The sequence below is a fragment of the Mobula hypostoma genome, chromosome 28 (assembly GCF_963921235.1).
Source record: "Mobula hypostoma chromosome 28, sMobHyp1.1, whole genome shotgun sequence".
Classification (NCBI taxonomy): Eukaryota; Metazoa; Chordata; class Chondrichthyes; order Myliobatiformes; family Myliobatidae; genus Mobula; species Mobula hypostoma.
Window position 1 is genome coordinate 33666381 of NC_086124.1, and position 24212 is coordinate 33690592.

Here is a 24212-nt window from a genome sequence, read left to right on the forward strand (position 1 = left end):
GAGGGAGGTGCAAGAGAAGAAAATTTATAAGACCATTAGACATGGGAGCAGAATTAGGGCCTTTGATTGCTCAAGCCCCCTCCGCCATCACTGAGTCGCGGCTAAAAGATTACAGTTGGGAGCTTAACATCTAAGGATACACATTGTATCAAAAGGACAGGCAGGTAGGCAGAGGGAGTTGTGTAGCTCTGTTGGTAAAATTCATAGAAAGAGGTGTTACGTACCCCGTAACTGGATTGCCAAACCAGCAGAAATGGATCGCTCAGTTGGAGTCTGGATTACTAGAACTAAGAAAGTTTTATAAAGAAACAAGCAACACAGTACTCTAATCAAAAGGATAATGAATGCAACAGTTCAGCAATGATAAACATACATGTACACAGAATTAAGATAACAGGATCAATCAAGCTCTATCGTTGTCTAGGGGTAAATGACCAGTTTCAAAGTGACACAAAGTTCAGTTCAATTTAGTTCAGTTCAGTTCGCAGTAATCGCTGCCGTGGCGATGGACAGTGTGGGGGAAGGAGAGAGAGAGCAAAAACGAATGAATATTCAAAACGGCTTCCACGCAGACCTTCGCAGTCAGCTTTCGGGTGAGTCCTTTGTGATGTCATCTGAGGTCACCGACCGTGACCCCTCCGTTTCCAGATACGATCGTTTCCCTGCGGTGAACCTGGCACCCAGGCAAGGGTGGACACACACCAGGTTCCCGCCGATTGTGCCTTTCCACCCTGTGCGTCTATGGCCCGGTCCCGCAACTGGCCTTCCAAAACTTCCCACTGACTGGTGAGAGACGCACCGCTTCCAGGGTCTCGTTACCTCGGGTGTCGTGTGTGTGTCCTGCCTTGGCGAACCTGTCCCTTTTTATCCCCCTACTGGGGTATCGCCTGTCCATCACTTCAAACAGTTCAGGGTTCAAAGGGGGTGCCAATCTTGACAGCTCTCTCCTTCTGTTACTCTCTCTCCCGTCCCTTCATTACACATCTCCAAATGCTGCTCCATTGTTTTCCTTATCTCTCTCTCTCCTGAAGACAGGTGACAGACCAACTGCTGATCCCACTGGTGCCAGCACAGGACAGCTACATCTTAATCTATGTGTATTCTTGTCACAGAGGATAGAGTTAAAAAACTACAAGGATGAAAAGACCCAAGTGGGAGTTATATACAGGCAACTGAACAGTAGCCAGGATGTAGGATACAAATTACAATAGGAGTTAAAAACGTAATGTCAAAGAGGCACGATTCCAATAATCATGGGGGGATTTCAATATGCAGGTAGATTGGGAAAATCAGGTGGGTACTGGATCCTAGCGGAGAGAATTTGTAGAATTCCTTCAAAATAGGTTTTTAGGCAACTTGTGGTTGAGACTATGGGGATCAGCTGTTCTGGATTGGGTATGTGTAATGAACCGGGATATGATTAGGGAGCTGAAGGTGAAGGAACCCTTAGGAGCCAGTGATCATAACATGATAGAATTCACCCTGCAACTTGAGAGGGAGGAGTTAAAATCAGTATTTGAAGTTTAAATGTCCAAAGATCAAAGGACATTTATTATCAAAGTATATCTACATTATACAGCCTTGAGATCCATCTCCTTACGAGCAGCCACTAAACAAAGAAAGCTCAAAAGAACCCATAAAAAAGATCGTTCAATACCCAATGCACAAAATGGGAGAAAAAAGTGCAAACAATAGAAGTAAGGAAATAGCTTCAGAACTGAAACTTTATGAAAGCCACAAAGCCAGTCATCACTGCAGCTGGGGCTTGCCACAGCAGAGCCGAGAAAAGGACACGAAGCAGCAAGCAGAACTGAGCAAACCCGGCTGAGGTGACCCATCCCTCAGCTACGGCCCTGACAACCTCAGCTTTTCAATTTGGCCCAGCATTTAAACCCATCAGACATCTGGACTCTATTCACTCTCCGGGATGCCGTGACTCAGCTTCGACCTCGCCTCCACCTCTGTCTCCGCTTTCTCGACCATTTGTTGCCTCCGCCACCACTCATTTCTCCATTGTTAGCATTGATCATTATAATGAAGTGTTATTTAGTAGTTTTCTTTGTTTTGTTTTTTTCCAATAATCCGTAGTTGTTGGGCATATGACCATTAAACACAGGAGCAGAATTAGGCCATTCAGTCCATCAAGTCTGCTCTGCCATTTCATCATGGCTGATCCCGGATCCTACTCAACCCCGTACACCTGCCTTCTCACCATATCCTTTGATGCCCTGATTGATGAGGAAACTATCAACTTCTGCCTTAAATATACCCATGGACTTGGCCTCCACCGCAGTCTGTGGCAGAGCATTCCACAGATTCACTACTCTCTGGCTAAGAAAATTCCTCCTTACCTCTGTTCTAAAAGGTCACCCCTCAATTTTGAGGCTGCGCCCTCTAGTTCTGGATACCCCCACGATCAGAAACATCCTCTCCACATCCACCCTATCTAGTCCTTTCAATATTCGGTAGGTTTCAATGAAGATCCCACTGCATTCTTCTAAATTCCAGTGAGTACAGGCCCAAAGCTGCCAAATGCAACTCATTCCTGGAATTATCCTTGTGAACCTCCTCTGACTCTCTCTAATGACAACACACCCTTTCTGAAATATGGGGCTCAAAACTGCTGACAGTACTCCAAGTGCGGCCTGACTAGTGTCTTATAAAACCTCAGCATTAACTTCTATTCCCCTTAAAATAAATGCCAACATTGCATCACCAGTGCCTTCTTACACCTTATTGTAGTGTAAAAAAGGAAATTACAGAGGCATGAGCGATCTGGCCAAAGTTGATTGGAAGAGCACGTTAGCAGGGATGTCATCAGATCAGCAATGGCTGGAGACCCTGACGCAGGACAGATACATCCTGAAGAAGTATTCTAAAGGTAGGATGGTGCAACCGTGACTGACAAAGTAATTCAAAGCCAACATAAAAGCAAAAAGAGAGGGCATATAATAGAACAAAAATTAGAGGGAACTTAAGGGATTGGAAAATTCTTAAAATCTAACAGAAGGTAAAGAAAAGGCCATGGGGGAGGATATCAAAGAGCATACAAAAAGTTTTTCAGATATATAGAGAGTAAAAGAGAGGCTAGAGTAGCTATTGGAATGCTGGAAAATGATGCTGGAGAGGTAATATTGGGGGGAAGAAATGGAGGATGAACTGAATAAGTATTTTGCATCAGTCTTTACTGTCGAACACACTAGCAGTATTGTTAATGGTGATCAACCTGATGTAATGAAACAAGTATCACAGTTGATTCTTTTCCACCTTTATTAGTAGTGAGCTACGAGACAGAACCTTCCTTCTGCACTCCCACGGAAGTCTCTCTGTCACAGAGGTACAGAGTTTTTATACCATCTTTGTCACGTATGCAGAAAACAATTTCTAACTCACCCCCACAGTCACATGTTCAGTAACAGTGATAGCCCGAGAAAAAGACCACTTAATCACCTCAAAAAAACAGATATTCCAGTCAAGACAGTGGATTATTGATACAAAAGGACAATCAGTTTGATAGACACTCCAGCCACTTCAATTAAGAAAGGAATGCCCTACCTGGTTTGTTGGAGCCAAAACTTAATTACAAAGATAAGAACATCCACCAATTTTTATGCTTTAATAAAGAAAGGAATGTCCTGTCTAATGTCCATCAGCAACCGCCTTTTGTTGGAACCAAAAGGTTTTGAAAAGTCAGGAGACATCCTTTTGTGGGTTTTGTGAGCTTTTAAACATATCTCACTTCAAAGAGCTCAAACATGCTGCAGCCATTCTCAAACCAGAATACACAGACTCAGCCTTAACCATTATTTACAGGAATCTGAGAATCCCCTTAAGACTTTATCATTATGCCAGAGGTTCAAGAGTGTCAGTCGGCAGATATTTTTTGGTTGATATTACTAGCCAGAAGGTGCTTGGGAAATTGACAGGTCTGAAAGTAGATAAGTCGCCTGGACCAGATGGACTACACGCCAAGGTTCTGGAAGAGGTAGCTGAAGGGATTGTGGTGTCATTAGTAATGAACCTTCAATAATCATTGAATTCTGGAATGGTTGCAAAGGATTCAAAAATTGAAAATGTCACTCCAGTCTTCAAAAAGGGAAATCTTGACTGACAAATCTGTTACAGTTCCTCAAGGAAGTAACGAGCAGGGTGGACAAAGGAGAGGCAATGGATGTCATTGCCTTGGATTTTCAGAGGTCGTTTGATAAGGTGCCACACGAGGCTGCTTAACAAGATAAAATCCTATGGCGTTACAGGAAAGATATTGACATGGATAGTGGAATGGCTGACAGGCAGGAGGCAGTGAGTGGGAATAAACAGGGCCTTATCTGTTCGGCTGCTGGTGACTAGTGGTGTTCCTCAGGGATCAGTATTGGGGCCGCTGCTTTTCATTGTTTGTCAATGATTTAGATAATGGAATTGATGGTTTTGTGGCAAAGTTTGGTGATGATACGAAGAGCATTAGGTAGTGCTGAGGAAGCAATGTGATTGCAGCAGGAAATTGGAAGAATGGACAAAAAAGTGGCAGATGGAATTTTTTTAGCCAGAGAGTAAATCTGTGGAACGTTCTGCCACAGACTGCATTGGGCAAGTCAGTGTGTATATTTAAGGCAGAAGTTGATCGGTCAGGGCATCAAAGGTTATGTCGAGAAGGCAGGTGTATGGGGTTGAGTGTCCGGAATCAGCCATGATGGAATGGTGGAACACACTCGATGGGCTGAATAGCCTAATTCGGCTCCTATGTCTTATGATCTTATGTTAGAGTCGATTGCTAAGGGTGTGGTTTCAGGGTACTTGGAGGCACATGATAAAGTATGCTCAAGTCAGGATAGTTTTCTTAAAGGAAATTCTTTACTGACAAATCTGTTGGAATTCTTTGAAGAAGTAACAAGCAGGATAGACAAAGGAGACAAAAGTGGATGTTGTGTACTTGGATTTTCAGAAGGTCTTTAACAAAGTGTTGCACATAAGGATGCTTAACAAGTTACGAACCCATGGTATTGCAAGAAAGATACTAACATGGATAGAGCATTGGCTGACTGGCAGGAGACAAAGAGTGGGAATAAAGGGACTCTTTTCTGTTTGGCTGCTAGTAACTAGTGGTATTCTGCAGTGGTCGGTGTTGGGACCACTTCTTTTTATGTTATATGTCAATAATTTGGAAAATGGAATTGATGGATTTATGGCCAGGGTTGTGGATGATATGAAGATAGGTGGAGGTGCAGATCGTGTTGAGGACGCAGGAAGGCAGCAGAATGTCTTGGACAAATTAGGAGAATGGGCGAAGAAGTGGCAGATGGGCGTGTCTCGCAGAGAAGGGGGCAACACTGGAATGGAGAGGTAGTGAAGGTGATAGCACCAACGAGAGAATATGACGAGTTAGAGATGAGATGGGGGTGGGTAGGAAGTAAGGGGTGAATCAGGGGTGGAGAGAAGGGGAGGGTAGCAACGCTGACGGGAGAACATGATGAGCCAGAAGTGAGAAGAGAGAAGGTCAGATGTAAGTGGGTAACCCAGGGGCAGAGAGAGGGAGTTAACTGCTGCCACTGATGGGAAAATAGGACGTTAGAGATGGGATGGGGGTGGGTCAGGGAGAAGGGGGTACTCAGAGACAGAGAGGGGGAGGTGGTAACACCAATGGGAGAATAGAATGAAACAGTCAGATGCCAGTGGGTAGGAGGGAAAAAGGCGAGTCAGGGATGGAGAGAGGGGGGAAAAGTGGTAACACCAACAAGAGAACAGGATGAGACAGAGACGGGATGGTGGTGGGTAGGAGGGAAAGAGGTGTCTCAGGGACAGAATATGACAAGGCAGAGATGAGAAGTGAGAGTGTTGGATGGAAGGGTGACAGGGACAGAGAGAGGGGGGAGAGTGGTAACACTGATGGGAGAATAAGATGACCCGGAAGCGAGATGGGGTGGGTAGGAGGGTAGGGGCTGACTCAGGGACAGGGAGAGAGGGGGGAAAGTTGTAACACAGATGGGAGAATAGAGTGAGTCAGAGAGAGGATTAGGCAGAGTTGGAGGGAAGGGTTTGACTCAGGGACAGAGGGAGCTTGCGAAGTAGTTACACCGAATAGAGAACGGTATGAACCAGAGATGGGATGAGTGTGGGTCAGAGGGAAGGTGTAGTCTCCAAGATGGAGAGAGGGGGAGGGTGCTGATACAGGTGGGAGAACAGGAAAAGCCCGAGACAGGATGATGGTGGGAAGGGGGCAACACTAGGATGGAGGGACGGTGAAGGTGGTAACACTGACAGGTGAATAGGATGAGTCAGAGACGGAATGGGATGGGCAGGAGAGCAGGAGGCGACTCAAGTTTGGAGGGAGAGGAAACACAGACAAGAAAACAGGTCGAGAGGGAGGCTCACAGCAATGGAGAGGGGGAAAGAGGTGACACTGACGGTAGAAGAGGACAAGTCAGAGATGGGATGTGTGGAGGTAGGAGGGAAGGGAGTGACCCATGGACAGAAAGACAGGCAAAAGTTGTAACAGCGGGAGAATAGAACAACACAGAAATGGTAGTGGGTAGGAGGGAAGGGAGCTCAGGTAGAGAGAGAGAGGAAAGGTGGTGATACAGACAGGAGATTAGGATGAACTGGCGATGGCATGAGGTGGGTCCAAGAGAAGGGGCCAACACAGAGACAGAAAGGGGAAAGTGGTAACTGTCAGGAATATGGTATGAGCCAGATGGAATGGTGGTGGATCAGAGGCAAGGGAGTGACTCAAAGCAGGATGCAAGTGGGTAGGAGGGTAGGGTGGAACTCAGGGACACGGGGGTGGGGGGGGAGAGTGGTAACGCTGATGGCAGAGATGGGATGGAATAGGTAGGAGGGAAGGGGGCGACAGGGCTGGAGAGACGAGGAAGGTGGTAGAACTAATCTGACAGTAAGATGAACCAGAGATGGAAATGGGGCTGGCTGGAAAGGAAAGGGCGGCTCAGAGACAGAGAGAGGGGGAAGCAAGGATGAGCTGGAGACAGCATGGGCTGGGTCAGAGAGAAATGGGCAACACCAGGACGGAGAGGAAAGTTAGAGCCAATGTTCTAACCAATGTTAGAATTGGACGAGCTAAAGAATGGGATGGGGGTGGGTTGACTCAGGGATGGAGGGGGGAAAAGTGGTAACACAGATGGGAGAATAAGACAAGACAGAACAGGGATAAGGGTGGGTGTGAGGGATAGGGGTGGGTAGGAAAGAAGACTTGGGGATGGAGAAAGGGGGAAGGTAGTCACATCAACACGGGAATAGGGCGAGCCAGAGACAGGATGGGGGTCGGCAGGAAGGAAGGGTGCGACTCGGGACAGAGAGAGGGGGAAGGTGGTGATACAGACGTGAGATTAGGATGAGCCGGAGACAGCATGGGGTGGTTCAGAGAGAAGGGGACAGCTCAGGGATGGAGTGAGAGCGATGGTGGAAGCACCAATAGGAGAATAGGATGACTTAGAGACGGGATGGCAGTGAGTCGGAGTGAAGGGGTGACTTGGAAAGAAAGAGGGAGCACTTCGTACCACCAATGAGAAAATGGGACAAGCTTAAGATGGCATGGTGGTGGGTCGGCAGGAACGAAGAGACTCAGGGTCAGATAGAGGGTTGAAGGTGGTAACACCAATGGGAGAACAGGATGAGACAGAGAAGAAATGGGGCGGGTAGGAAGACTGTGACCCAAGGGTACAGAGAGGGGGATGGTGGTAATGCCAACCTCGAGAGCAGGATGAGCCAGAGACTGAATGGGATGGGTAGGAAGGGAAAGGGGTGACTCAGAGATGGGGGGGGGGGGAGGACGGGATATTAGGATGAACTGGAGGCGTCATGGTGGGTCACAAAGAAGGGGCCAAGGACAGAGAGAAGGGGAAGATGGTAACGCCAACAGGAGAATAAGATGTGGCAGAGAGAGGATGGGGTGGATGTGAGAGAAGGGGGGTGACTTGGAGACAGGGAGAGGGGGAGGTGGTAACACCCTCGGGAGAATAGGACAAGGCAGAGACGGGATGGTGATGGGTCCAAGGGAAGGGTGGGATTCAGGAATGGAGAGAAGGGGAAAGTGGTAACACTGATGGGAGTATAGGATGAACCAGAGGGGATGATGAGTCAGAGGGACTGAACAGATGGAGATACAGACAGAAGGTGTTAACACTGAAGGGAGACAAGGATGAGTCAGAAACCAGATGCTAGTGGGTAGGAGGGAAGATAGCAACTCAAGGACAGAGATTGGGGATGGTAGTAACCCTGACAGGAGAATAAGGCAAGCTGGATATTGTATGGGATGGGTAAGGGGGAAGACTCAAGCCTGCAGTGAGAGATGGAAGTTGTAACACCACAAGAGAACTGGACGAGGCAGAGACAGGATGGGGGTGGGAAGGAGGGAAGGGTAGGACTCAGAGACGAAGAGAGGGGGAAGATTGTAACTAACCTGAGAGTAGAACAAGGCAGAGACAGAAAGAGGGGTGGAAGAATGGATGAGGTGCAGGATTGGTGTGGAACAGGTTTCACTGAGAAGCATTCGGATCTCGATACTGTTTCATTCATTGCCACGCTCCCCTGGATCCGATTCCCTCCTCACCACATCGACACCGTACGCAAACCCACAGCCCACCAACCAGGCGCTGATCCCTGATGGTAGCAACCTCAGGGCAGCCCAGACGCGCTGCCATCAGGAAGCTGTACCTCAAGCAGGCAGTATCTATCGTTAAGGACCCAAATCCAGAACATAGTCTCTTCTCATCCGGGAGCAGGTACAAGACTCACCATCAATTTAGAAACAGTTTTGCCCCTCCGCCATCAGATTTCTGAACGGTCCATGAACACCATCTCACTATTCCCCTCTCGCAATATTTACTTATTTATTTTTGTGATAGAGTAATTATTTTATTTTTGAACTGTACTGTTGTAGGAAATTTTTTAAAAATTCACAACATATGTCGGTGATAATAAACCAGTTTCCGTGGCAATTGTTAACTGCCAAAATGGACCAGAGTGTTGAAAAGAGCTGGAAATAAGAGTTCAATGCCTCCCAGCCGTGATGATTAAGGGACAGGGGATATCCGAGATCCTGCTTCTTCTGTCTGCAGGAAGTCAGACAGCAAATGAAGGAACGTTTCCATCGTTGGGCAAGGTGTGCGGCTGTACAGAGCAAGCTCCTTGGAATAGCTCCTCTTTTCACAGCATGGACACCAAGGGCAGGAGCTGGCCATCAGGAGATAAAGATCTCGATGAAGTAGTGAGAAACACACACTTCCCATTGGACAGTAACTCTAACTAAAACTAACATCTAATTGGCTGCTTCAGATCAGATTAATGCAAGTAAACGAGTAACTTGCATGTAGGTTTGTTGGATTTTACTACCTGTAAGAATGTATCATGATTGGCATTCTACTTATGTAAAGAAGGGATTAGATGCTACACAAGATATCAATTGGTCAATATCCACACAATATTGACAATTCTAGGCAGAAGTTTCAGAGCAGTTCAGTGACAGGGGCTGGACTGTTGCCCTTGGGCACAAGGAAATAAAGTTTGAAGGAAGAACGAGTGCAAGTTGTCACAGACCAGTTGATCACACTTTATCCAGAGTGCTGACCATTTGGAACCTGTCACTAGAGGGGCAGCTGGAGGTGAGCAGCAGGAATGGATTTAAGGACAAGCTGAGAGAACACAGAGAGAAAAAAACCACTACCGGGTGATGGGAGCAGACGGAACTAAAACACGGTGGGGACCAGAGAGGCTGACTGGCCTCTCTACTGTACATTGAGTGTGCTGCAGAGTCAGTAAGGACCTGAGACACGAGATTTAAAATAGAACTAATTTAACTCCAGTCCAATTAATGGCTAACATCATCAGAACAAACCCCTCCCGTACCCAGTGACCAGGGTGTTTCAGGTGCAGTAACTGCGGAAACTGACACCAACAGTAACTCTTGAACTTACAAATGGATTTACCAAAGGTGATGGTCAAAAATTCAGCAAGAGTTATTTAAACTGTCTCCCCTGTGTGAACTCGGTGATTTGTCAGCAGGTGGGATGACCAAGGAAACCTCTTTGATCACACAGGACACGTGTGGAGCCTCTGAGTGTGAACTCGCGAATATACCTTCAGTTGCGATGACTGAGGAAATCTCTTCCCATAGACTTAGCAGGTGAATGGTCTCTCCCCAGCGTGAACACGCTGATGTACCTTCAGTTGAGATGACTGAGTGAACCTCTTCCCACAGGCAGAACAGATGAATGGCCTCTCTCCCGTGTGAATTCGCTGGTGTGCCAGTAGGTGAGACGATTGAGTGAATCCCTTCCCACAGTCTGAACAGGTGAATGGCCACTCCCCAGCGTGGACTCGCTGGTGCAGCTTTAGTTGAGACGACCGAGAAAATCTCTTACCACAGTCTGAGCACCTGAATGGCCTCTCCCCAGTATGAACTGACTGGTGTGTCTGTAGGCTAGATGACTGAGTGAATCCCTTCCCACACACAGAACAGGTAAATGGCCTCTCTCCAGTGTGAACTTGCTGATGTGTCTTTAGTTGAGATGACCGAGTAAATCCCCTCCCACAGTCTGAGCAGATGAATGGCCTCTCCCCAGTGTGAACTCGCTGATGTACCTTCAGTTGAGATGATGAAGTGAATGCCTTCCAACAGTCTGAGCAGGTGAACGGTCTCTCCCCATTGTGCACTGATTGGTGTGCCAATAGGTCAGATGACCGAATGAATCCCTTCCCACAGTCTGAGCAGGTGAATGGCCTCTCCCCAGTGTGAACCGACTGGTGTGTCTGTAGGTGGGATGAGTGAGTGAATCCCTTCCCGCAGTCTGAGCAGGTGAATGGCCTCTCCCCAGTGTGGACTCGCTGGTGAGTTTGTAGGTGGGATGACTGAGTGAATCCCTTCCTACACACAGAGCAGATGAACGGCCTCTCCCCAGTGTGAACTCGCTGATGGACCTTCATTTGGTAGGACCGAGTAAATGTCTTCCCACAGTCTGAACAGGTGAATGGCATCTCCCCGGTATGAAGTTACTGGTGTGCCAAACAGGTCAGAGGATCGAGTGAATCCCTTCTCACAAGTCTGAGCAAGTGAATGGCCTCTTCCCAGTGTGAACTGACTGGTATGTCTGTATTTGGGATGAGTGAATTAATCCCTTTCCACCTTCTGAGCAGGTAAACGGTCTCTCACCAGTGTGAGTTTGTTGTCAGATAGCTGAGTGAATCTCCTCCCACACACACCACAAATGAACGGTCCCTCTTCCTTGTGAACTCACTGGTGTGTCTGTGGGAGGGCTGAGTGAGTGAATCTCTTCCACATACAGAGCAGGTGAATGGCTTCTTGCTGGTGTGAATTTTCTGATGTATCTTCAGCTTGGATGACGGAATGAATCACTTCCCACAGACAGAACAGGTGAACGATCTCACTATGGTGTGAGCTTCCTGATGTATCTCCAGGCTGGATGACTGAGTAGATCCTCTCTCAGACACAGAATGGCCTCTCCCAACGGTGAACTCACTGTTGTGTCTGTGGATCAGCTGAGTGAGTGAATCCATTCCCACACTGAGAGAAAGAGAATGATATTGCCATTATCTGGCAGTTCATCAAGTCAGACGTAGTGAATCCTTCACAAAATCAATGCAGGTGAAGACCTGATCTCTAGTGAACAAACACTGGCGAGTTCTTAGCATTCGGGTTCCAATTGATTTCACTAAGTTACAACAGAAAAATTAATTTCAAACACAAAGCACCTTTCCAGCTGGGATGAGATACTTCTTCATCTCTAAGAATCCAGAACAGGTACGTTGGTGTTACAAAGGAAATATCTGGTCGCACCTTAAGTATCTGGACAGAGGCAACAAGTCTGATATGTTGTTGTTTGATATTCCCATACACAAGTTCTTTGCCGTTCTTAACCTGCAAAAAGATTTACAAAAGACATCAATGGGTGAAGGTCAGGATTTCGAATGAGATAATTGTAGTCGCTATGGTGAGCTCTGACATCACACTGTGACAGCGAGGTTCAACCCAAGTTGGCAGAACAACACTGCATCTTCTAACTAGACATGGAACAAGCATCCAGACTGACCATCAAATTCTCTCACAGTCCTCCTGTCTGTTTCAGAATGGACCATTTCTGTCTGTATTCAATCTGTGTCTAGGCTCAGTTTGTTTCTCTCCATTAGTATTATTGTAATTTCTGGTCATATCCCACAGCATGAGAAAGATCCTGGAGACTTTCTTATTACCTTACTCCCTCACACCCCATCAGGTGATTGACGGTGGGGGACTCATTGATGGCAAAGCCAATGATATGAAGGGGAGGGTAGTAGTCTTTCTCATTAGAGGGTGGCACTTTTGTGATGTGAAAGCTCCAGGTCACTTGTTAGTCGGGCCAAAGGTGCTTGATGTGATTAAGTACCCAGAGAAAACGGTACAAAACATGGGAGAAAGGGCCAGGACATGAGGAGGTAGAACAAAGGTGATTTTCTCAAGAACTAAAGCTGATGGAAGGATTTTGTTCTTTCTTTCCTTGCAACACTAACGGACATTTTCATTGACTGGAAGGTAGCGTCTTCGTCCGAGATTAACTCGGAATTATATTTTGGTTCCGCTCCCATTTCCTCTGCCTGTCCTCCCAAACACACCTTACAGACTGGTGGGAAAGCACTGGCAATGTCACCAATGGCTGCCCCAGTACCCAGAAGCCCCACGAACGAGAGATCCGTCTATTCGTCACTAACTGTCCCAGCGCTGCGCATGCGCTACAAAATGGCGCACCTTCGCTCAACGGCGGAAAGCTCCCGGGGCCTGGGGACGGATTGTGGGGCTGAGAGAGATGGAGATGACCGGGAACGTCCCGGAGTGCGGGGCTACAGTGTGTCCGCAGCTCTCAGCAAACCCTTAGTCAGGGTGCGAACGCCGGTGCTGATAAAGAACTCACCCTGTAACCCCGCTCCTACCTGCGGCCGATTCTCACCAGACTTTTTTTGGTCCACCGAGCGCATGCGCACTGCTGGGGACCGTCTGCGACCTTTACGCATGCGCATTTGATCGCTGGGTCACCTAGGGCGAATGGTGAAGCTCGTAATGGCGAGGCGCGGTTAATTGGGTCTGCATGCACAGGTTCCTCACCAAGCAGAGTCCACTGCCAGGAAGGCCCACCAGCGCCTTTACTGCCTGAGAAAACTAAAGAAATTTGGCCTGTCCCCTAAAACCCTCACTCATTTTTATAGATGCACCATAGAAAGCATTCTTCTAGGGTGCATCACAACCTGGTATGGAAGTTGTCCTGTCCAAGACCGAATGAAGCTGCAGAAGATGGTGAACACGGCGCAGCACATCACACAAACCAATCTTCCGTCTTTGGACTCACTTTACACCACATGCTGTCGGAGCAGTGTTGCCAGGATAATCAAGGACACGACCCACCCAGCCAACACACTTTTCGTCCCTCTTCCCTCCGGGAGAAGGCTCAGGAGCTTGAAGACTCGTACGGCCAGATTTGGGAACAGCTTCTTTCCAACTGTGATAAGACTGCTGAACGGATCCTGACCCGGATCTGGGCCATACCCTCCAAATATCCGGACCTGCCTCTCGGTTTTACTTCCCATTTTTCTATTTTCTATTTATGATTTATAATTTAAATTTTTAATATTTACTAATTTAAACTATTTTTAATATTTAATATCTGTAATCCAGGGAGTGTGAAGCGCAGAATCAAATATCGCTGTGATGATTGTACGTTCTAGTATCAATTGTTTGGCGACAATAGAGTATAAAGTACATGCCTCAAAAACAGTCAATATGTTTGTGTAGAAAACTCAGCAGCTCTCACAAACAATGTACTCAAGAGCATCAGGCATTGTGTCAAATGTCCAGCCTACTCACAAATTACAGATATAAAACACAAGGGATTGTGCAGATGGTGACAATATAGAGCAACACATACAAAGTGCGGGAGAAATTCAGCCGGTCAGGTGGAAGAATAAACAGTCTAAACACCGTGTAGGGTCTCCGGCCAAGATCTCCACAAGTATCTGCTACCCTGGGGAAAAGATGGTGTCCATCCACCTGATTTATACATCTAATGATTTTCTCCATGATCACCCCTCACCCTCCCGCATTCCAAGGAAATATTGAAGAAAACACACAAAGTGCTGGAGGAACTCTGAACGTCAGGCTGCATCTACAAGGTCACACTCTAAACTCCTCTGCTCCAGGGAAAATCGATAACCTTTCCAGCCTTTCTTTATAACTCAAGCTCTCCACTCCTGGTAACATCATTGAGAATCTTTTCTACACTGTTTCCAGCTGAGCAATATTCTTCCTATAGCTCCGAGACCAGAACTGTACACCAGGTAATCACACCAATGTCTTGTACAGTTGTATGCCCCCCTCGTGTTAGCTATTTCAGCCCTGGGGAAAAAGCCTCTGACTATCCACACGATCAATGCCTCTCATCATCTTATACACCTCTATTGGGTCACCTCTCATCTTCCTTCGCTTCAAGGAGAAAAGGCCAAGTTCATTCAACCTATTCTCATAAGGCATGCTCCCCAAACAGGCAACATCCTTGTAAATCTCTTCTGCACTCTCTCTAGACTATCCACATCCTTCCTGTTGTGAGGTGACCAAAACTGAGCACAGTACTCCAAGTGGGGTCTAACTAAGGTCTTATATAGCTGCAACATTACCTCACGGCTCTTGAACTCAATCCCATGGTTGATGAAGGCCAACACACCATATGCCTTCTTAACAACACTGTCAAACTGCGCAGTAGCTTTGAGTGTCCTACGGACACAAACCCCAAGATCTCATTGATCCTCCACACTGCCATTAGTATTATATTCTGTCTTCAAATTCGGCCTACGGAAATGAACTACTTCACACTTATCCGGGTTGAACTCCATCTGCCACTTCTCAGCCCAGTTCTGCATCCTATCAATGTCCCGGTGTAACCTCTGACAACCCTCCAGATTATCCACAACACCCCCAACTTTTGTGTCATCAGCAAACTTACTAACCCATCCCTCTACTTCCTCATTCAGGTCATTTATAAAAATCACAAAGAGGAAGAGGTCCCAGAACACCACTGGTTCTGCCGACCAGCCAATGCACCACCCACGCTCGTAACTCCCCTGTAATTCCATGGGCTCTTATCTTGCTTGGCAGGCTCATGTGAGGCACCTTGTCAAACACCTTCTGAAAATCCATGTAGGCATCTCCTTTGTCTACCCTGCTTGTAATTTCCTCAAAAAATTGTAGTAGATTTGTCAGACAGGATTTTCTTTTCAGGAAACTGCAGGAAGTGGTTCTGACTGTGGTAGCCACTTTCCTTTTTCTTCCTTTTTCTTCTTCTGGTATGTTCAGTTTGATCTTGGGAAGGAGCATTAAGTTGACTGGAGTATACTCTTTATATCCTTCAATTGCTCCCTTTAGGATCTGCTCTCTCCTTTTGGTTTCCTCATCCACAACATCGTTTGAAGAATCCTCTGTTTTCGTACCTTCATAGGCTGCTTTCTTTTTGGCCTTCCATTTATCCAGTTGGGACTTGGTCTTGGCATATACTTTTAAAAGCAGCTTTTTGTCTCCCACTTGAAGTTCATTCAATAACTGTGCTGCACACAGAGTAGATTCTGGTTCTTTATATTCACAAAAGCCAAATACTTTCAATTTTCCCGATGCTCCTTGAACTCTCTTCCAGTTTAAAACTAAGCCACATTTTGCAAGTAGCTGCTTGATTTACATATCAGAGGCTTTCTCAGATAATGTTGCCTACAAAAACTGTTGTAGTTGGGCCACTGCTTTTGACACTTTCATGAGCAGCATGAACCCTTCTTGGTCCGATATGATTTCCAATCAGACACAGAGATTGGCACCAACACCTGTTTGTTCTCTCTTCATGGTGGACAGCATGGAGACAGTTGTAGCATCATCCAGTACCCTTCTTAATTCACTTTCAGCTGACTTTATTGTGAGGGATGTGGATTCAAATTGTGGATGGATCTTCAATCAAGTTGTAGTTGTCTCAGCCAATCTCACCCCCAACAATGCTGATCCTCCTGTTTTTACCACATAAAAGCATGAGGTGGCTTATTGGTTGTTGTATTTCACAGTTATAAATGTCATTCTCACAGGAGTTATCTTGTTCTCCAGTATTAGTTGGATATCTGCAGAATTCAGATAGGTATCTTGGAAATACTGTTGAAGCTCATTTTGTGGTGTGTCTGAAACAGCTGAGCTGGTGTACAATTCCATTTTAATTAATTTGCCATACACTTCTGAACATAAGCCATATTGGTTGTCTATTGTTAATTTTCACACTGTGAATTGCAAGGCTACACAGTCCTGTATCACTCTTATCATTATCATATAGTTCACCTACAGCATACAGATTAGTGCTCTTTTAAAAACTGCACCTTGACATTTTAGCTTTTTCTCTTCCCTGTGCAGACCATTTACTTTTGTTTGTCCAATATGCTCTTTGTATGTGTCCTACTTTGTTGCATTTTCTGCAAACTTTGCTTTTAAACCTGCCAGTGGTTTCCATTGATACAATGATTTTCACTGCTTTTTAAAATGTAATCTGTGCTTCAGTTAGGAGTCATTTTTGAATGCTTTCTTTTAAGATACCACAAACTAAATGATCTCTTATTGTATTTTTTTAAGATTATGAGGACACTCAGTCCTCATTTATTGTCATTTAGCAATGCATGCATTAAAAAATGATACAATGTTCCTCCAGAATGATATCACAGAAACCCAGGACAAACCAAGACTAAAAACTGACAAAAACCATATAATTATAATATATAGTTACAACAGTGCAAAGCAATACCATAATTTGATAAAGAGCAGACTATGGGCATGGTAAAAGAAAGTCTCAAAGTCCCGATAGCCCCATCATCTCACGCAGATGGAAGAAGGGAAAAACTCTCCCTGCCATGAACCTCCAAGCGTCGACAACTCGCCGATGCATTGGAAGCACCCGACCGCAGCCGACTCTGAGTCCGTCCAACAACTTTGAGCCTCCGACACCAAGCACCATTTTCTGCCAAGCGCTTCGACCCCCCCCCCAGCTGCCAAACAACAGGCAAAGCCGAGGACGTGGGGCCTTCCCCTCCTATTAAGCCCATTACTGAACTGACAATGTTCAGACAATCTCTTCAATTCAGCTGCATGCGCTGAAATGGATTCCCCTTCTTTTTGATTCCACTTATGAAACCTAACGTGTTCTGCAATCAACAATGGCTTTGGTTCTAAGTGATCCTGCATCACTTTTACAATAGCAGCAAAGTTCATTTCTGATGGTTTGGTTGTATGCCTTTAAACCCAGTGGACTAAGCAAATTTGGCATTTGTTTCTCATTGGCTATTTCATTTCCTTCAAAATACTGTTTAATTACATGAATATCCATGAGTCAGTTATCTCTTGGGTAATCAAATGCATCAATCAATGAATTAAATGCAGTATAGTCATTCATTTTTTGATTTTTTTAATGATTATTATCACCCAGTACTCACTCTTTATAAACCCATGAAGTCTTCCATTTTCTTACTTTCTTTTAAACAATCAATCATGTCTTCCCTTCTAAAAAAATGTGCTATTCATAACTTGACCGTTCCTTCTGTGTTTTATTTTGTTTTGAACATCTTACTGCATTCTCAACAGGTCGGTAGCTGTCTCTGGTTTGTTTTTTAAAATACCTCATTGCCAATATTATGCTTTGTAACTTTCAAACATTAAACTAATCCAAGGAAGTCATGGGAGAATGAAATTCGGGTGTAACCTTGTCTTTTACTTTAAGTGAGGCGTGCACATGCAATTCATGTATTTATACGTACATATAATCCATAATGAATTACTTAAATAAAGAAGAATACTTAACTTCTTAACTAATATCATTTTTTTTTTGCAAGAAGAGGTTTGTGAACCCTTTGCAATTACCTGGTTTTCTGCATTAATTACTCATAAGCTGTGGTCTGATCATCTAAGTTAGGAGAGTTTAAACTAGTTTCGCAGAAGGCTTGGAACTGGAGCACCAGATCAGTAAGGGGTGGATTGGACCAGAAGGTATGCGTCAGGGAAACTATTGAAAGACAAAATCAAAATAACTGTTATGATGAGTCGGATAGTTTGACATATTAATGCTAGGAGTATTGTGGGTAAGGGCGGTGAACTTAGAGTACATGGAACTATGATGTTGTAGCCATTACTGACACTTGGTTGAGAGAGAGGCAGGCATGGGTGATTAATGGTCCAGGTTTTCAAAGTTTTAGGAAAAATAGAGGAGCAGGTAAGAGGGGGGATGGAGTGCGCTACTAATCAGGGACACTACCACAGCAGTGCTCAGGGGAGACATAATGGAGGGGTCAGACACTGAGTCCATTTGGGTGGAACTCAGCAATCACAGTGATGGGATTGTGCTACAGACCCCCTAATAACCACCAGAACACCGAGGAACAGATATGTAATCAGATTAAGGACATGTGTAAAAATAATAGGGTTGTTGTCAGCTTCCCAAATATAAACTGGAACCTTCTTAGTGTAAGAGGTTTAGATGTGAATTTGTTAAGTATATCCAGGAAGGATGCACTTAAATCAACATGTGTATGGTCCAATGAGAGAACTCATTGCTGGATAAGAAGCCTAGCCAGCTGATTGACCTTTCAATGGGTGAACAGTGAGGGAACAGTAACCACAGCTCCTTAACTTTCAGGATAACCTCAGCTATGGACAGACGTGGTCCTTGTGGGAGAGTTTTAAAATGAAGTAGAGCAAATTGCCAGAGTATTAGGCAGGAACTAACAACACCATTTTTCTGGCAAGTCCACATCAGACATGTGGAGGGTGTTTAAAGATCAATTGTACAGAGTACAGTAAAGGTACGTTTCTGTTGGTAGGAGGAACCTTGGATGTCCAGGGAGGTGAAGAATTTAATCAAGAAGATAAAGGAAAAGTATGTAAATCTTCTGAAGTTAGGATCAAATGAGTATAAAGAAGCCAGGAAAGAACTAAAGTAGGGAATTAGAAAAGCCAGGAGGGGCCATGAAAAGTCCTTGGCAAGTACGATTAAGGTAAATCCCAAGGCATTCTATAAATCAAGAGCAAGAGGATAATTAGGAAGACCACTCAAGGATAAAGGAGGAATATCTACTTGGATGCAGAGAATGTGAGTGAGGTACTTATTGAATAATTTGCTGCAGTATTTACCAAGGAGAAGGGTTTGGAGGACCAGGAAATCAGTGCTGAGGGTATAAACACAATTAGGGCATTCAGAGGTCAAGCAAGAGGAAGTTTTGGACCTCCTAATGAGTATTAAGGTGGATAAGTCCCCTGGGCCTGATAGGATTTACGTCAGGCTATTGAATGAGGCATGATATAAGATTGCTAGGCCCTTGACCAGTATCCTTGTGTCCTCTCTAACTATGGGCGAGGTCCCAGAGGATTGGTGAGTGCTAATGCAGTACCTCTATTTAAGAACAAGAGATACATACCTGGCAACTATAGACTGGTGAGTCTCACTTCAGGTGTAGGGAAATTGCTGGAGAAAATTCTTAGGGATAGTGTATATGAGCATTTGGAAACCCATGGCCCAAGTAGGGAGACAGCATGGCTTTGTGCATGGCCTTACCAACTTGACTGAGTTTTTGGACAAGGTGCTGGGAAAGATTGATTAGGGTAGGGCAGTGGACGTTGTCTACATGCATTGGGTAAGGGCTAATCCAGAAGATTGAGATGCATGGGGCCTGAGGCAAATTGGCTGTTTGGATTCAGAATTGCGCTTAGAGGACAGAGGATAGTGGTTGAAGGGGCTTATTTGAACTGGAGGTTTTTAATTAGTGGTGTTCCCCAGGGATCTGTATTGTGACCTCTGTTGTTTGTGATGTATATAAATGACCTGTGTGAAAACATACAGTGCCTAGAAAAAAGTATTCACCGCCCCCCCTTGAAAATTTTCATGTTTTATTGTTTTACAATACTGAATCACAGTGGATTTAATTTGGCTTTTTTTTTTGATACTGATCAACAATCTCTTTCATGCCAAAGTGAAAACAAATCTCAACAAAGTGATCTAAATTAATTAAAAATATAAAACTCAAAATAATTGATTGCATAAGTATTCACCCCCTTTAACATGACATGCCAACTCATCACTGGTGCAACCAATTGGTTTTAGAAGTCACATAATTAGTTAAATGGAGATCACTGTGTGTATTCAAGGTGTTTCAATTGATTGTAGTAAAGTACACCCGTGTCTGGAAGGCCAAACAGCTGGTGAGTCAGTACCCTGGCAAAAACTATACCACAAAGTCAAATGAACACTTCAAGCAACTCTGTGAAAAGGTTATTGAAAAGCACAAGTCAGGAGATGGATACAGGAAAATTTCCAAGTTACTCAATATCCCTTGGAGTACAGTTAAGTCAATCATGAAGAAATGGTGTAAAATCTCCCTAGAGCAGGCCGTCCTCAAAAATTAAGCAACTGTGCAAGTAGTGAGGGAGACCATGAAGAGGCCTATGACAACTCTGGAGGAGTTACAAGCTTCAGTGGCTGAGATGGGAGAGAGTGAGCATACAACTGTTGCCCGGCTGCTTCACCAGTCACAGCTTTATGGGATAGTGGCAAAGAGAAAGCCACTGTTGGAAAACAACTCACATGAAATTATGCTAGAGTTTGCCAGAAGGCATGTGAGAAACTCTGAAGTCAGCTGGAAGAAGGTTTATGGTCTGATTAAATGAAAGTTGAGCTTTCTTGTCCATCAGGCTAAACGCTATGTTTGACTTAAGCCAAACATCGCACATCATCAAAAACACACCATGCCCACTGTGAAGCATGGTGGTGGTTACATCATGCTGTGGGGATGCTTCACTGTAGCAGGCCCTGGAAAGCTTGTGAAGGTAGAGGGTAAAATGAATACAGCAAAATACAGGGAAACCCAGGAGGAAAACCTGATGCAGTATGCAAGAGAGTTGCAACTTGGGAGAAGATTTGTTTTCCAGTAAGAAAATAACCCCAAAGCTGCACAGGAATGGCTTACATAAACAACAAAGTTCATGTCCTGGAGTAGCCAAATCAGAGCCCAGATCGCAATCCAATTGAGAATTTGTGGCTGAACTTGTAAAGGCTGTTCACTCACGATCCCCATGCAATCTGACAGAGCTTGAGCAGTTTTATAAAGAAGAATGGGGAAAAATTGCAGTGTCCAGATGTACAAAGCTGATAGAGACCCATCCACACAGACTCAAGGCTGTAATTGTTGCCAAAGTTGCATCTACTAAATACTGACCTGAAGGGGGTGAATACTCATGCAGTCAATTATTTTGTGCTTTATACAAACGTATCTGTCATTAATTTAGAGGGCTATAAGTAACCCTAGGTAATTTCTCAAGTAAGTACATGTTCGGCACAGTATTGTGGGCCGAAGGGCCTGTATTGTGCTGTAGGTTTTCTATGTTTCTAAATGTAGAGAAAGCAGAAATGCTAGTGCATACTTATCTTAAATACACAATTCTGACAATGAGTAATAAAGGAAAAAGGAGAAGAGAGGAAACGCTATTCGAGGATTTGGAAGCTTTAAGTACAGAAGCATTCAAGGCGGATGGAAATTTTGAGGATACCTAATGTGATGTTCACCATGACAGAATTGAACAGTGTTCTTTGAAAGGCAAAGAAGATAAGTTATGTTATGTTAGTAATTTGAGTAAAGGGACGGAAGTTATTTTAAAGTTATTTAACCATATCTAGGGAAATAGAAAAACTTCCTAAAGTGTGGAAAGAAGAAATCATAATTCCAATATGTAAAGCAGGAAAAAATCCTAACATTCTAGGTTATAGACCTTACATTTATGTAAAACCATAGAAAATGATATTAAGGAAGATGGGATATTTTTAAATATCAAAGTTGGTTTAGGACAGGAAAAGGAAAAATGGATCCAGATTGATGCCTAGAATGTAAGACATGGAGGGCTCAATTGAATGAGAAAGCAAGGTCACAAACAAGAGAAAATCTGCAGCTGCTGGAGATCCAGACAACACACACAAATTGCTGAAGGAACTCAGCAGGCCAGGCAGCATCTTTCTTTCTTTTTTTTCTTTTTAAATCTTTTTATTGAATAAGTATACAAAAAGGTAAGCCATAAATGCACTAATACACTGTTAGAATATAATAAAATTACAGGAGATACTAATACAAAAAAAATGATACAAACAATGTAATTTAAACATAACGTACTAAGGTAACATAATAGTATACTAATTTTTATATATATATATATCAATAGAGAAAAGGAAAATAAAACCCCCAAAAAAACCACCGTGCAACTAACCAAAAGCAAAGCAAAGCAATGGGCTAACTTGGAACCAAGCAGAGTTAAAAAACTTAAAATCACGTCCTCAATCCCAACCTCCATTAAAAACAGTAAAAAAAACAAGAAGGGTATATAAATATGGAGCAAAAAAAAAAGAGGAGAAAAAAAAATTACATTAAATGAAAATATTGAATAAAAGATCTCCAGGTCGGTTCAAATTTAAGTGAGGAATCATAAAGATTGCTTCTAATTTTCTCCAAATTCAAGCATAATATCGTCTGAGAAAACCAAAAAAAGGTAGTTGGAGCATTAAGCTCTTTCCAATGTTGTAAGATACATCTTTTCGCCATTAAAGTAAGAAATGCAATCATTCTACGGGCTGAAGGAGAAAGATTACTGGAAATTTTAGGTAGTCCAAAGATAGCAGTAATAGGGTGAGGAGAGATATCTATATTCAATACCTTGGAGATAATATTAAAAATGTCTCTCCAAAAAGTTTCCAGAGTAGGACAAGACCAAAACATATGAGTTAAAGAGGCTATCTGCCCCGGACATCCATCACAAAAAGGATTAATATGAGAATAAAAGCGAGCTAATTTATCTTTGGACATATGTGCTCTATGAACAACTTTAAATTGAATTAGGGAATGTTTAGCACAAATAGAGGAAGTATTGACTAATTGTAAAATCTGCCCCCAGTCATCCACGGAAATGATAGACCCCAATTCCTGTTCCCAATCTACCCTAATCTTATCAAATGGAGCTTTCCTAAGTTTCATAATAATATTATAAATCATAACCGATGCACCTTTCTGACATGGATTAAGGTTAATTATAGTATCTAAAATGTATGTAGGAGGAAGCATTGGAAAGGAAGAAAGTATAGTACTTAGGAAACTTCTAACTTGTAGATATCTAAAAAAATGTATTCTTGATAAATTATATTTATTAGATAATTGTTCAAAAGACATAAGGGAACCATCTAAAAATAAATCCAAAAACTGTGAAATACCCTTAGTCTTCCAAATCTGAAAAGCACGATCCATAAAAGAGGGAGGAAAAAATATGTTACCTAAAATAGGAATCGCTAGCCCAAATTGGTTAAGATCAAAAAATTTTCTGAATTGAAACCAAATACGTAAGGTATATTTAACTATCGGGTTAGAGACCTGGTTGAGGCGTTTCAAATCAAAAGGAAGAGAGGAACCTAAAATAGAGCCAAGTGTAAAACCCTGAACAGATTGTAATTCCAATGCTACCCATTTAAGAATGGATAGTATATCCTGGTCAAGTAACCAAAATTTCATATGTCGAATATTAATTGCCCAATAATAAAATCTAAAGTTGGGTAATGCTAAACCTCCATCTCTCTTAGCTTTCTGTAAATGTATTTTACCCAGTCTCGGGTTTTTATTTTGCCAAATAAATGAAGAAATTTTTGAGTCAACTTTATCAAAAAAAAGATTTTGGAACAAAGATTGGTAATGCCTGAAATATATATAGAAATTTTGGCAAAAAAAAAACATCTTAACTGCATTAATATGACCAATCAAAGTTAAATATAAAGGAAACCATTTAGATGAAAGTTGAGTAATATGGTCAATTAAGGGTAAAAAGTTAATCTTAAATAAATCTTTGTATCTACAAGTAATTTTAATTCCAAGATATGAAAAATAATTATTAATCAATTTAAATGGAAAGTTATGATATAAGGGAAGTTGTTTATTAATCGGGAAAAGTTCACTCTTACTAGATTTAATTTATAACCTGAAAAGAGACTAAATTGTGTTAATAACTCTAAAACAGCAGGGATGGATTTTTGAGGATTAGAAATATATAAAAGTAAGTCATCAGCATAGAGTGATATTTTATGGGACTTTAAGCCCTGAGTTATCCCAGTAATATTTGGAGATTCTCGAATGGCAATTGC

General features: G+C 43.5%; 1 protein-coding gene across 1 annotated transcript in view; it reads right to left on the reverse strand.

Moving 5' to 3' along the window:
* Positions 1-317: 317 nt before the first annotated feature.
* Positions 318-24212, reverse strand: part of LOC134339102 (gastrula zinc finger protein XlCGF26.1-like) — a 72985-nt gene continuing 49090 nt past the window's right edge. Inside the window, exon 4 of the mRNA XM_063035410.1 lies at positions 318-10857. Coding sequence (XP_062891480.1) covers positions 10126-10857 — 732 coding nt within the window. The 3' untranslated portion in view covers positions 318-10125. The remainder of the gene's footprint in view (positions 10858-24212) is intronic.